This window comes from Archocentrus centrarchus, chromosome 6 (assembly GCF_007364275.1).
Source record: "Archocentrus centrarchus isolate MPI-CPG fArcCen1 chromosome 6, fArcCen1, whole genome shotgun sequence".
NCBI classification, from domain to species: domain Eukaryota; kingdom Metazoa; phylum Chordata; class Actinopteri; order Cichliformes; family Cichlidae; genus Archocentrus; species Archocentrus centrarchus.
In genome coordinates this window covers 29,547,350-29,562,211 of record NC_044351.1, presented here as the reverse complement: position 1 = coordinate 29,562,211, position 14,862 = coordinate 29,547,350, and the positions used below count along the sequence as shown (strand labels likewise).

Genomic DNA, 14,862 nt, shown 5'->3' with positions numbered 1-14,862 from the left:
GTAAGTCTGACCGGTTCTGGAAAAAACTCATTCAAACTGTTGCAGAAATATTTACCTTTGGTAGGTAATTCACTTTTTTTGGTCTTTAGTATTCTTTCGTTCTCTTGACATCTGCAGCTTAAAGAGAGAAAAAAAGCAACGTCATCTTGAAGAAGGAGGAGGTGATGGAACGGCTCAGAAAAAGACGTCTAAGAAGAGAACACAAAAGGTAAACATCTGTCTACCCGATATAATGTCTCCATCAATAGTAGTCTCAGACATAAAAGAAATTTGATGCTAGAAACACAGTTCAGAGTGATGGTGTCTGAATCCTCATCTTGATTATTTTCTTTTTTTGTTGTTGTTTTTTCTCCCCCTTTTGCACAGACGTTAAAGGCAGAAGAAGAAGAGCATGCCGTGTCAAAAAAAATTAAGAGGACAAAGGAGGAGATTGAAGAAGCAAGACAGCTGAAGATCAAAAAGAAGGAGGAGGAGGAGCAGAATCGCTGGAGATGGTAGGATTTTTTTTTTTTTCTTTCCTTTTTTCTATTTTTGACCTGGACACTCTCCCCACCCACACGTATAAACACAAAATGCAATTTTGACTTTCTCAGGTACATCTTTATTTTTTCATCATCTTGGTTTTTGTCAGGTGGGAGGAAGAGAAGTATGAAGATGGGGTGAAATGGAAGTTCTTGGAACACAAAGGACCCTACTTTCCTCCTGAGTACCAGCCTCTACCTGACAATGTTCACTTTTACTATAACGGTCAGTTGAGCATTGAAGTAGAGTGTATAAGAGAGTGTGATTGAGACAAGGTTGAGGGGTTTTACAGGAGATATATTTTTGTATCTGTCTACTAGATGTTCTAGAGACTGTTTTAAGTAACTTTAGAAATTTGATGCACTTGAGAGAAGCATTTTTACTTTACTTACGTAGACTGTAGTCATCATTATTTCCAGTGCGACTCCAGCCATCGCAGCCTTATCATTATCTCCTTCACTTGCATGATTACTTCATTTACTGATAAGACCACGTCAGTCTAAAGGCCAACACAAAAGTGTTAGAGCCATATGTGACCTCCTTTTGTGCATGAACTGATGTAGGAGTGACTTCTACATCTACCCAGAAAGAATGAAGTAGCCACTTTAATTTAGTGCCTATTATTTTGTTCATAATTAAATCCCTGAATCACAGCTTGAAGAAATAAAAAGTCTGTCATGATTATGTATTTTTTTAATCCAGGATTACAGTTATGTATTAATCAACATAAAAGCATAAACAAAAAATTAAGAAGCAGAATATGACGGGGAATTTCCCCAATTTAAGAACAGAGAAAAATGTTCACGTAAGGATTGCCAAATTCAGGAGGTTGCGATGGATAGCTTGTCTATAATGTTTCTTCAGAAGCCTTTTAAAAGATTTATTAAACTGCATTCAAGATTTAAGACAGTTTATCAAACTACCATGGGTGTCCTTCCAGAGCCAAGGCCAAAATGAAAAGCTCCATCCTCTTTAGTTGATGAAGTGCCACGTCGGTCTGCAAACACATGGCTTAGTTTGGTAGAACAGTCCTTTCTAAGAAGTACCTTTAAAAAATGCACTGAAACCTTTACCAGGCTGGTTTAATGTTCAAGAAAAAGAGTTTTCACAGGAGCCTATGCAGTCCTGTGAAAAACTATCTTTACCTTAAAGCAGTTGTTTTCCTTATGACATTATCAGTCTATCAGATCATTGTGGAGGAATTTTGGCGCTCTTCTTTACAATGTTGCTTCAGTTCATTGAGCTCATGGATGTTAATTTAAGGCCCAGCCACAGCATTTCAGTCAGGTGGAGGACTGTACTTTGGCTGGTCCATTGCAACCTTGGTTCTTTACTTTTTCATCCATTCTGTTGTAGATTTGTTGCTGCGCTTGGGATCGTTGTCTGGTTTCATGACTCAGTTTTGGCCAAGCTTTGTCTGTTGAACAGATGACCTCACATTTGACTCTAGAATACGTTGGAATACAGTTCATGGTTGACTCAGTGGTTACAACATGTCCAAGTTCTGTGGCTGCAAAAGAAGCCAAAACCCCATCTGCCACCATGTTTGGCCATCGGTATCAGGTGTTTGTGCTGATATGCTGTGTTTGGTTTTCTCCAAATGTAGTGCTGTGCATCATGGCCAAACATCTCCACTTTCAGTTTCAATTTCATCTGTCCAAAGGACTTTGTTTCAGAAGTCATGTGGTTTGTTCAGTTGCAACTTTGCGAACCTGAACCCTACTGCCATGTTCTTTTTTTAGAGAGAAGGCAACTCTTCCAAACAAGCCATACTTGTTCACTCTTTTTCTAATTGTAATGTCTTGAACTTTAACATTTAACATGCTAACTGAGGCCTGTCGAGTGTGAGATGCAGCTTTTTGGGGGTTTTTTTGAGTTTCTTTGAGCATTGCACAGTCTGACCTTGGGGTGAATTTGCTAGGACATCCATTCCTGGGAAGATTGCAGCATTGTGTTAACACGCACCCAAATGCTCCAGGCCAGCAAACTGCCAAAACTTTTGCTTGCATAGAGGTGGTCACACATGCTGTTGATTAATTAATCAAGTTGCATTTGATGAGCAGCACCTGTCTGCTGATTATCCTCTTAATTCCTATGGAAGCAGTCAGAGCGTACTTAGTTTTTCAGAGGACTGCTGAGAGCCCTCTGAAAAACTTTTTTTTTTTTCCACATGACCAGATGAGTTTCACTGAACAGTGACACGATCTTAAGAAGGCTAGTGTGCATGCATCCTAATTTTGTTTGCTCACACAAACGAGACAAGCCTGCACACTATTGGGTCTTTAGAATGCAAGACTTGTATTGAGCCGAACACTGATTGATGACTGTAACTGTTTTTGCTTTATTTAGCAGTCTAGCCACAACGGTGTCCAATGGGGACCTGGTTTGATCTGTTAATTTCTGTGTGCACATGTTTGTTTGTTTGTTTGTTTTTTAAGCGTGCACTTAGTAGTGGACTTGAATGTAGATCTGTGTCCTTGTCTTTGAACCTACCTCTGAATATCCATGGATTAGTCTGACAGCCCCCCAGAGGAGCTGAGGTGGGTGGCATTGCGTGGTGGGTTTTGAGAAGATCCTGAGCTTTGTGTGTTCCTGTTGTTGAATAGTACAGCTTTATAAGCATGTAGATATGACAACAAGCAGGGTTCGTACGGGTGCTGGAAATCCTTGAGAATGCTTGAATTTTAATATTGTCATTTCAAGGTTTGAAAAGTGCTTGAATTGTGGATATAGTGCTTGAAAGTGCTTGAAATTGTAACCGCTTTTTTTTTGTAAATACAAATATAACTATCTGGTTGAACAGTTCGCTTATGAAACGGAGAAATAAAATGAGTCGTAAAGTCTAAAATGAAAATTTCTCCGCATGGGTCTGGCCTGCCCGTCTGCATGTGATCTGTCAGTCTGTTTGTGACCACGCCCCTCCCCCGAAGACAGAGTGGCCGTTTTAATGAGTGTTTGCTGGAAAACTGCAAATTCCAATTATGGATCAGACGAATATGGAATACTTTTAAGTCAAAAGTTACGCGCGAGAAAAAAACAAACATAATCCCCGCAAATAATGTCATTCCTCGCGAGTAAATTCAACAGCGTAGAACTCAGCGCATCCACGGAGGCACTCTCGTTCACTTGTACACCACTGCGCCATTGCGTGGTCGGCAGCGATGTGGCCTCCGATCTGGCGGATCAATTCAAAGGCTTCATTGAATTTTCTAAAATAGGCCATCATCGATTCACAGAAAGACTCAATAACGATATTAGACAGGAATAAGCTGTGAGTGCGGCGCAGCAGGTGTGGAAAGCAGCCAAAACTGCCGAAGATAAATTCAACAAGGAAGTGGAAGTATTGTTCCAAAAAGCTGAATCAAAAATGTAAGCCATACGCAGTAAACCGCAGAAAACCATGATAGATTTTATTCAGAAGGTATGTACATTAATTCTATATGTTCCTGGCGTGTTGTCACCTATGCTTATATTTGTGCGCAATCTGGTGATTGGCGGCTGGCACTGCTGCCAAGTTTTGTGTAAGAAAACTCGCTGTCGGCAGTCTTAAAACTCGCCAAAGGACGAATCGAGGACCGGGGGTGGGGTTAGGTGTCCCCCTCGGTGCCGAAGAGAGGTCCGGGCGATGCCACAGTGTAGGAAGGGCCGCAGTATTGCTGTATGTACACAAAAAACGGCGACAACGGAATTTTCATGTTTCCGGTGCTGTGCCAAAAAGGGATTTCCGATTTTATTTTTTATTTTTTTACTGTATTATCTTTGCTTATATCGGTAAATAGACTGTGGTGCACAGGATTTATGAAGGGCTTCTATATAAAATGAAGAAATTACTTGTTTTGCAAATATATTTATGACTGCATTAATGTATCTGCATTATAATCAGTCCAGTCGTTTTTGGCTACCCTTTATAGAACTGTAATGTTTTATTTGTTTCAATTTCTGCAGCCCTCTTGGCAGATCTCTCAGGAAAAAAGACATTTTTAATGTCAATGATAATTTTTACCTTCATTAATAAAGAATATATGAAAGGCACTTTGCCAAGAAGTGATTGCAGCTTCTACCTGTGACAGGCGTGTTGTTTCTCGCTCAGAATGACATAATATCATTCACGAGAGATGTGTTTGACACATGTTTCACAGATTTTAGGCCAAAAATGAATCTACAGCCATTTAAATACAACCAATACTTTTTGGGGGGGGAAATACTGGAAATCATTTTTTTGGAACAACACAGCATATCTCTAAAACTCTTCAAAAGTCCCCGATGACACTGGGAAAAGTCACTAAATTTGATGCTAGTCACTTTTTGGACAAAAAAAAAAAAAGTCACTAGAGGGGGGTCTGAAAAGTCCAAGTGACAAAGTAACTAAGTTGGCAACACTATCTGCTGGTGTTGCCAAAAATTGCAGCTTCTACCATGTGACAGGAATGTTATTTATGACTCAAAATGAGTTGACATCATTCATGAGAGATAATATTCGAGATATGCTTGACAGACCATACGTCAGCAAGTAATTTACAACTATATAAATACCAGCAGTCATTTTTTTTCAAAATACTGGAAATAATTTTTTGGCACAAGACCGGCTATTCAGATGATACAGTGGTATGCAAATGTTTGGCCACCCCTGATAATTGTCATGATTTTCCTTTATAAATCATTGTTTTTTCTGATCATCAGTTTCAGTTAAATCTTTCATACAGCAGATGAACACAGTGATATTTGAGAAGTGAAATAAAGTTTATAGGATTTACAGAAAGTCTGCAATAATTATTTAAACAAAATTAGGCAGGTGCGTAATTTTGGGCACCCCAACATAAAAATTTCATCAATATTTAGTAGATCCTCCTTGTGCAGAAATAACAGCCTCTAAATGCTTCCTGTAGCTTCCAATGAGAGTCTGGATTCTGGTTGAAGGTATTTTGGACCATTCTTCTTTCCAAAACATCTCCAGTTCAGTCAGGTTTGATGGTTTCTGAACATGGACAGTCCGCTTTAAATCCCACCACAGATTTTCAGTAATATTCAGGTCTGGGGACTGAGATGGCCGTTCCAGAACGTTGTACTTGTTCCTCTGCATGAACGCCTCAGTAGATGCTGAGCAGTGTTTGGGGTCGTTGTCTTGTTGAACTATCCAGCCCCGGCACAACTTCAGCTTTGTCACTGATTCTTGAACATTGTTCTCAAGAATCTACTGATATTGACTGGAATCCATGTGACCCTCAACTTTAACAAGATTCCCAGTACCTGCACTGGCCCCACAGCCCCACAGCATGATGGAACCACCACCAAATGTTACTGTGGGTACCAAGTGTTTGTCTTGGAGTGCTGTGTTCTTTTTCCTCCATGCATACCGCCCCTTGTTATGTCCAAATAACTCAGCTTTAGTTTCATCAGTCCACGGCACCTTATTCCAAAATGAAGCTGGCTTGTCCAAATGTGCTTTAGTGACTCTGTTTGTGGCGTGTGCACAGAAAAGACTTCTTCTGCATTAGTCTCCCATACAGCCTCTCCTTGTGCAAAGTGCGGTGAATAGTTGAACGATGCACAGTGACACCATCTGCAGCAAGATGATGTTGTAGGTCTCTGGAGCTGCTCTGTGGGTTGACTATGACTGTTCTCACCATCCTTCACCTCTGCCTATCTGAGATTTTTCTTGGCCTGCCACTTTGGGCCTTAACTAGAACTGTGCCTGTGGTCTTCCATTTCCTCACTATGTTCCTCACAGTGGAAACTGACTGCTGAAATCTCTGAGAGAGCTTTTTGGATCCTTCCCCTAAACCATGTACATTTTGCGTACATGCAGTGCAATACAATGTTTTAATGGATAGGCAAGAGTATATTTAATACCAAGATATCCAGAATTTTTTAACACCGAGATGTGTTTTTAATACTTCCTATTACATTAAAATACCACCAAACCAGGAGAAATTAAATGTCATGAAAAAATATCAACATTTTCTTTGTACACTTTTGGGGAGGGGGGAGGGGGTCTGAAAAAGAGTACTCTTTGTAAACTTTGGAAAATGTTGATAATTGTGAATGACTCCTTAATGTGCTGGAAAATCTTGAAAATGGACCTTGGAAGTGCTTAAAAGGTGCTTGAATTTGATCCTGGAAAAGGTGTACGAACCCTGAACAAGACAATAAAGCACTGGCTTAGTGCTATTAAAAAAATAACACACTGATGTCATGTGCTTCTGTTTGTGTCCAGGTAAGAAGGTGAAGCTGAGCCTGGCAGCAGAGGAGGTGGCCGTGTTCTTTGCCCAGATGTTGGATCATGAGTATACCACCAAAAAGGTGTTCCGGGAGAATTTCTTTAAGGATTGGAGAAAGGTAAATCCAAGTGGATCATGCAGTTTAGGTTAAATTGCCTTTAGGTGGGATTGTGAGTGTGAATGGTTTTGCCTGTGTGTTCTGGTGACCTGTCCGGTGTGTATTCCACCTATTTCCCAGAGCTAGCTGAGATAGGTGTCAGCAACCCAAGAAACTTTGTTTTCATATATCAGTATTGTAAAAGTTGCATACATTACAGCTTTTTGTTAGCGTATGAGTGCATTGTAAATAGACTGTATGTGTGTAAATACAGGATGAGTGCGATTGGTACATGCTCGCTGGTGTCTGTCAGGGTGTCCTCTGTATGAGGAAAACACCGTGCCAAGCCCCAAGGCATATCATGCAGAATTAATTTTGCGCTGCTTAGTGCTCAATGCACTTGAAAATACGATTTATGTGAAGGCATTGATATGCTAATCCAGACAACTAGCTCCCCTGCATATGAACAAATCCAATTAAACTGTTTTATTATAGCCGGAAAAAACTCTCCTCGCTCCACTGCCCTCAGTGCCCGCCCACTGTCGGGTGTCATTCATGCTTAGACACGCAGACTGACTGCCCGTCCACACTGTCAGTGTTTTTTAGATGGGGGTGTGTGTGGTTGTGTGTATTTGTGTGGTCATGTAGAGGGCTGTATTTGCATCTCATCTTCTTTGGCGGTAGATAACAAAACTGGGCTATATCAGTTTGATGGATGAGAGTCATTTCCTTTATTCCTAAAGTTTGTGTCCAAGATGGATGCTCTTTTGTGAAATACTTCATTGTGAATCTACTTCATATTATGGTCTGTATTTTTGTGTACCTATTACTGCACAGTTCACAAAGAGCACTGCTGTACTAATGAGTGTTGGCAACTTATTAAAAGCCTTGTTCATTGATTACTGTAGGCAATATGGCATGAAATACAGACATTTCATATTCTTTCCATACAGCTAGAGACCATATTAAAAGGCAGTGATGATATTTCAGCACCACAGAGTTTGGAGAGACAGCTGAAACTGAGTTGCTCTCGGCTGTTGCCCTGTTAGTCACCTCTGATTTTGGTGACCCTTGTGAAACAACTTTCGGCAATTAGAGTTGAAACTCAGCTGCTCTGCTGCTGCTTTTGTTGTGTGGATGTGTCAAGATTCTTTATTTAGCTTGCTTGGCATTGACCTTACAGCGCTCACGCATACAGCTACTGTCATTTTGGGGGGTGCTGTGCTGTTAACCATGTTAAATACTGGAAGGCTTTACTGGAAAACTGGGAAGTTGTTTTGTTATGTTTTTGTGATGTATTGTGAGCTCAGTGGGCTCAGGACTGTAAAGCTGTCCCTGCTTTTTAAAATGACCACGTGTAAATGGCTTTACACGTGATGTATAGAAAGTTGTATATATGCTGGCCTTTTATGGCAGTACCACTTGTTTTTTCTACTTTGTCTGCTTCACCTCCTTAAAATCGAGAGAGAGGAAAGGTCACTGATCTGTTTTAATCATCCTTGTCTAATTTGTTTTTTTAATGATGTGGTATTGCTTTAATTTGTTATATGAATAGACAAAGGTCCTGCACTCTGTTTTTATGCTGTCATAAAATGTTCTGTGCAGATAAATTTTCTGTTTCTTCCTTTAGTTCAGTTTTTTCTGAGTGTATATTTTTATGTTATCAGTATTAAGATTTTGAGCTCTGTAAGAACTGCAGTGCTGTGAAAAACTATTTGACCTTGATCCCTCTTATTTTTTTTTTTTACTTGCATATTTGTCACACTTGCATGTTTCAGATCATCAAACAAATTTTAATATTAGACAAAGATAACCCGAATAAATATTGTTTAAAAACCGCCTTTTATGGGTTCATTTATTAAGGGAAAACAGCGATCCCATCCTATCTGGCCCTATGTGGAAAAAGTAAGTGCCCCTAAACCTAATAACTGGTTGTGCCACCCTTGGCAGCAATCAACTGCAATCAAGCATTTGTGATAACTGGCAATGAGTCTTTCACATCGCTGTGGGGGAACTTTGGCCCGCTCTCGTGCTGAATTGTTTTAATTCAGCCACGTTACAGGGTTTTTGTGCATGGACAGTCTGTTTGAGGTCAAAGGCCAAAGCATCGCAATCAGATTTAAATCTGGACTTTAACTAGACCACTCCAAAACATTTATATTTTTTTGTTTGTTTTTCTCCTTTGGGTTTTATTTATTTTTAGAGACTTGCTGGTATGACTCAAATGCTTTTGCGCTTCAGGACATTCTTCAGGATTTTCTGGTGGAGAGAATAAATGGTTCCATCAATTACAGCAAAGTCGTCCAGGTCTTGAAGCTGAAAAGCAGCCCCAGCCCATCATACTGCCACCGTCCTGCTTGACTTTTTATGAAGTGCTGCGTTAGTTTTATACCAGATGTAACGGGACATAAACCTTCTGAAACATTCAGCTTTTGTCTCGTCACTCAACAGAATATTTTCCCAGAAGACTTGTTTTTTTTGTTTGTTTGTTTTTGTTTTTTTTGTGAGTTGAGCCTTTTGTGTTCTTTACGGTCAGCACTGGTTCTTTCTTTGGAACTCTTTTATGGATGCCGTTCTTGCCCGGTCTCTCTCTTATTGTTGAATCTTGAACACTGACCTCAACTGAGGCCAGTGAGCCCTGCAGTTCTTTAGACGTCGTCCTTGGTTCTTTTGTGACTTGCTGGATGAGTCGTCGATTCTCTTGGAGTCATTTTAGTAGAGTAGCCACTCCTGGGAAGATTCACTTCTCTTCCAGGTTGTCTCCATTCATGGATAATGGCTATCACTGTGGTTTGCTGGAATTCCAAAGCCTAAGAAATGGCTTTGGAACCCTTTCCAGACTAATAGTTGTCACTTATTTTGTTTCTCATCTGTTCTTGAGTTTCTTTAGATCGTGATGTGACGTGTTGCTTTTTGAGATCTTTAAGCCTCCTTCACTTTTCCAGACAGGTTCTGTTTAAATTATTATAATTTTTTTTTCATTCAACAGGTTTGGCAGCAGTCAGGCCTGGGTGTGGCGTGTGAAATGATGCTCATGATACTTTGAAATGATACTTTCCATAAAATGTGGTTAATTCATAATTTAACAAAGAGTGGCAATTACGTTTTCAGAGTCAGGTAGGTTTTTTTTCCCTTAAAAAAAATGAAATCATCATTTAAAAACTGCATTTTGTATTTACACGGGTTATCTTTGCCTAATATTAAAAATTGTTTGATATGAAATGTAAGTGGCAAATATGCAAAAAATAAGAAATCAGGAATGGGGCAAATACTTTATTACAGCACTGTAACTGAGAAAACTGAAAGCATGTCTTGCCTTCAGCGATGCAAGTAGCAAAGAGTTATTCTGTCATTCTACAATATTGCATCTAAGAATTAATTAGAACAATTTAGATCATATTTTATGGGTTTGTTTCCCCCATCTGTAAATATAAAAATATTGAATAACACTCATACAACTTTCCCACAGACATTTTACATTGTTTTTGATTAATAGCTGGCAGGCTGTCATGTTGCTACTCATTTTTATTTTTATATTATCAGCCTTGAGATGAGGCCATGCCTCAACACACTTTGTGCTTGTGTAGGAAATGACCGACGAGGAAAGGTCACTGATTCAAGATCTTGATAAGTGTGACTTTGGAGAAATCCATTCCATGCATAAAGCCAAGGTAGAGGCCAGGAAAAACATGTCCAAGGAGGAGAAACAGGTAAAGCTCAGGCTCCTTTCTTTGCATCTGTATGCTGTTGTTTCCATAAGTGTAATTATTGGTGGTACAGTCTGAAGGAGCTCAGTTTGTATTTTGTATCTGTTCTAGGCTTTGAAAGAGGCCAACCAGAAGATAGTGGATGAATACGGCTACTGTCTTCTGGACCACCACAAAGAACGCATTGGCAACTTTAAGATTGAGCCTCCAGGGTTATTCCGAGGTAGAGGCGAGCATCCTAAACAAGGCATGCTAAAGAGAAGGATCCAACCAGAGGATGTCATCATTAACTGTAGCAAGTGAGAGTGTGATAGTGAAATTATATTAATGTAAAATTTAGTAAAACTCCCATCCAAAAACACTCCTCTCGATGTGCCCTCCTGGCTGAATGCAGAGCAGTGAATTGCCCGCTTAAGAAAATGGAGCAAGTTCTCAATACACAAAATGTTAAAAGATGTGGCAAATCACTCCACTCTGTACAAAATGTATACTACCTGGTTTCTTAGTATTCAAAAAAGCATGTTCAAATAACATGAATAATAATATTCTTATTGATCGTTCTTTTTTTGTTTTTTAATCTGGCAAAAATGTGAATTATTTAGGTGCCGTTTACACGAAGCCGTTTTCACTGGAAACGGTGTCGTTTTGATGCGTTTCAGCCTTTCGTTTACACGATGGCGTTTCAGAAACGATCCGCGTTTACACGAGGACATGTGAAACGATGAAAACGATGTAGTTCCCATGCCAGGCCACAAGTTGGCGTTGGTTTTCTCTTTGCAGTTTGTTTACGCAAGACGCGCATGCGTGGAGTGACACAGTAGGTAGTGCGGCAAATTGTTCATTACTTACAAAACGGCCAATGTGAGAGGTTTTGTGTGGACAGATGATGAGGTTGGATCGCTGCTGCACACAACGCTGAATTACAAAACGGTAAAAACACAGGAAAAGCATAAGAAGCACTCGTGAATCCGCGAGTGCTGTTTATCAGTTTGCGCGTGCGCGAAAAACTGGCCGTCGCAACCATAGTGCGCATGTGCGAGTCGAGCGTTTTCAAATCACCCCGGTTTCAAGTGTTTACACGAAAACGCAAGCCGGTGCGTTTCTGAAACGCTCCACTCTGGACCCCGTTTCTGAAACACATCGTTTTCACTCTGTTGTCGTGTAAACAGAAGGGCGAAACGCATCAAAACGACACCGTTGTCGTGTAAACGCAAGGCCGAAACGCATCAAAACGACACCGTTTCAAAATGAAAACGGTCTCGTGTAAACGGCACCTTAAGCTGTACTTCAGTGCTGGTCATTTACATACTTTCTTGCACTTTCTCTTTCTCTGGTAGAGAATCCCGCATCCCTGTACCACCTGCTGGCCACCATTGGAAGGAAGTTCGGCATGATAACGCTGTGACGTGGCTGGCCAGCTGGACTGAAAACATCCAGGGCTCAATTAAGTACATCATGCTCAATGCCAACTCAAAACTCAAGGTGATCAAAATGCTACAAAATGGGAAAAATGCACGTACATGTGGGCACAAGAAAAAAGCTGTCAACTGCAGCTTTGAGTAAGTTGTGAAACTTTGGCTTTGGCAGCATTGATCTCAAACAACTGAAGGAGTTTATGGTTTTAGTTTTGATTGTGGCTTATAGAAGCAGAAATCCAGTATCTCAGATTATTAGAATATTTCCTAAGATCTATTAAAAAGGATTTATAATACAGAATTGTCCACCTTCTGAAAAGTATGTTCTTTTATACACTTGCTATGCTCCATCACCCATCTTCTACAGTTATTCAGGTGGCAGGCAGCCACCTAGCCATAGTTTGATCTGTCACAAAACATTATTCAAGTAGTTTTGTGGACTGTTTTGACCTACATTGTGAATGTTTTGAATGATGTATTCATTATAGACAGAAGCAATGCAACGTAGATATTTCCAGAGGTTTTATTTTTTTTCTCTGAGCCTGACATTGGTTTGGACTGCAGTGCTAAATTACTGGAGCTACTCTTAAAGAAATTCAAACCATTTGAATTGATGTTTTTTTTTTTTTTGTTTTTTTTTTTGCCTTTTTTCAATAATCCTCCAGCTGACAAATGATTGCCAGCAAACCTCTTGCATAGTGTTAACAGAACACAATATTACAAAAAAAAAAAAAAACCCACAAGGTTTAAACACTTTGACACAATATGTTGAGATATAATGCATAAAATGTATATTTCTTAAACAAAATTGGGAAATTATTTTTAATTACATTTCAATTTGATATCAAATATCAGTAAACCTTTGCAACACTTTCTTATTCTGTTCTCCATCATTTGCTCACACCTCCTCCGTTCTATCTTTCATGTGTAAAGGTTAAGTTATTCCACAGTTCTCCATGATAGTATGGACGTGGACTGATGGAGGGTTTAATTGTGTGTAGGTGGCAATAAATAACCAGAAGCCAAGCAGACAGAGAATTTTGTCATCTTTGTCTTATATACTATAGGACCCTGTGTTCATGATATACCATCCCTCCATTTTCTTCCGCTTATCTGGGGCCGGGTCATGATCCTTTATTGAATCTTTAGATTCAAGACTTTTCAAGGAAAACTGCTTTTTGTCATCATTTTGTTACGTAATGTCTTTGTTTCATGTTTACTCTCCCCGTGTTTGCGTGGGGTTTCTCCTGGTACTCCGATTTCCTCCCACAGTCCGCAGACATGCACTCAGTGGGGTTAGGTTAATTGGTAATTGTAAATTGCCCGTAGGTGTCAGTGTGAGTGTGAATAGTTGTCTGTCTCTCTGTTAGCCCTGTGACAGGCTGGTGACCTGCACAGAGCGTACCCTGCCTCGCGCCCTATGACAGCTGGGATAGTCTGCAGCCTCCCCGTGACCCTGAAAGTGGAAGAAAATGGATGGATACTATAGGACCCTGTGTTCATGATATTGAATCTTTTGATTCAAGGCTTTTCAAGGAAAATTACTTTTTGTCACGTCTTTGTTTCATATTTACTTTTCATGTTTAGTCTTTATCCCCACTTTAAGATCTACAGAGACCTGGTAATTCTGTGTTCCAGGGGATTTGTGCCACCTAAAGATTCTGCTGCCAGGAGGCTGAGGGGTCGCCCTGGTGGCTGACAGTATTTTTCTTTTTGCAGGGAGAGAAGGATTGGGAGAAATATGAGGTTGCTCGGAAACTGAAGTCATGTGTGGATGGCATCCGAAACCAGTACCTCCAGGATCTTAAATCCAAACAGATGGTCACGCGCCAGAGAGCTGTGGCCCTGTACTTCATAGACAAGGTCTGGTTTGCATGAAAAACTCTGAAGTAAACATGCAGTAATTAGTATGTAGTATATGTTCTCACACCAGAACTAGAAGAAAAACTTGTAAGTTTAACCTCTCCTTGGTGTGCTTTTATGATTTTTTTTTTTTTTTTTTTTTATGCCGTTGTAGTGGATACAAGAATGCACAACACCCAATTGCTCAGTGAACAATTACATGCTATATTATCATATTGCCTCATACTTTGATACTGACATTGTACTAGGGAGCTTGCTTGGGATGTTTGCGTGAATGTCAAGAAAAATGCACGGCTGCAGTGCATGTTTAAATAGGCTAGAGCAACGTGAACGTATTGGAAATCAATTCAGTACGTCTTGATTGCATTTTCTGTTTTTCACATAGATGAAAATCTTTTGCAAAGAAAATGGATTATATGTAGCCATTTTCTTCCAGAGACTTCACGCTAATTATCTCAGTCTGTGTGAAGTGAAATGATGGATGGAGTATGTGATTACTTTTGGCTGATGCCAAAAACTATTTCAGTTTTGATTTTTGTTTTGTTCTGTTTGTCATGAATTTCTTTTTATTAGTACAGGTATATATTTTAATGGTCATCTGACTCAAACATGTTTTCCCTGTGAATTGTGATGGAAAAGCTGGATGTGTATTTATGCATCTGGGATCTGTGGTAATCTTTATATCTTCTGACCCAAAAAGCTGGCCCTGAGAGCTGGTAATGAGAAAGAGGAGGGAGAGACGGCAGACACAGTGGGTTGCTGCTCACTTCGTGTTGAGCACATCACCCTGCACGAGCAACTGGATGGCAACGAATGTGTGGTAGAGTTTGACTTCCTGGGTAAAGACTCCATTCGTTACTACAACAAGGTTCCTGTCATCAAAAAGGTAAAGAGAGAAAATATGTCAACATATTGCCACTTATGCAGATTCTTGTGGTAATAGGCAGTGTTCTCAGGGATCCACCATGGTCTGAGGGATTGCTAAAAGCTTGCAATTTTTGGCTTGGTTTCCATTAAAACATTAAAATAATGCTATTATT

General features: G+C 39.9%; 1 protein-coding gene across 2 annotated transcripts in view; it reads left to right on the top strand.

Moving 5' to 3' along the window:
• LOC115782122 (DNA topoisomerase I, mitochondrial) overlaps nucleotides 1-14,862 on the top strand; it is a 34,913-nt gene that overhangs the window by 7,632 nt on the left and 12,419 nt on the right. For both annotated transcript variants that reach the window (XM_030732149.1, XM_030732147.1), the window contains exons 6-14: nucleotides 118-208; nucleotides 367-494; nucleotides 632-747; nucleotides 6,737-6,858; nucleotides 10,425-10,547; nucleotides 10,656-10,843; nucleotides 11,882-12,026; nucleotides 13,679-13,822; nucleotides 14,523-14,708. In XM_030732149.1, the coding sequence (XP_030588009.1) occupies nucleotides 118-208; nucleotides 367-494; nucleotides 632-747; nucleotides 6,737-6,858; nucleotides 10,425-10,547; nucleotides 10,656-10,843; nucleotides 11,882-12,026; nucleotides 13,679-13,822; nucleotides 14,523-14,708 (1,243 nt within the window). The remainder of the gene's footprint in view (nucleotides 1-117; nucleotides 209-366; nucleotides 495-631; nucleotides 748-6,736; nucleotides 6,859-10,424; nucleotides 10,548-10,655; nucleotides 10,844-11,881; nucleotides 12,027-13,678; nucleotides 13,823-14,522; nucleotides 14,709-14,862) is intronic.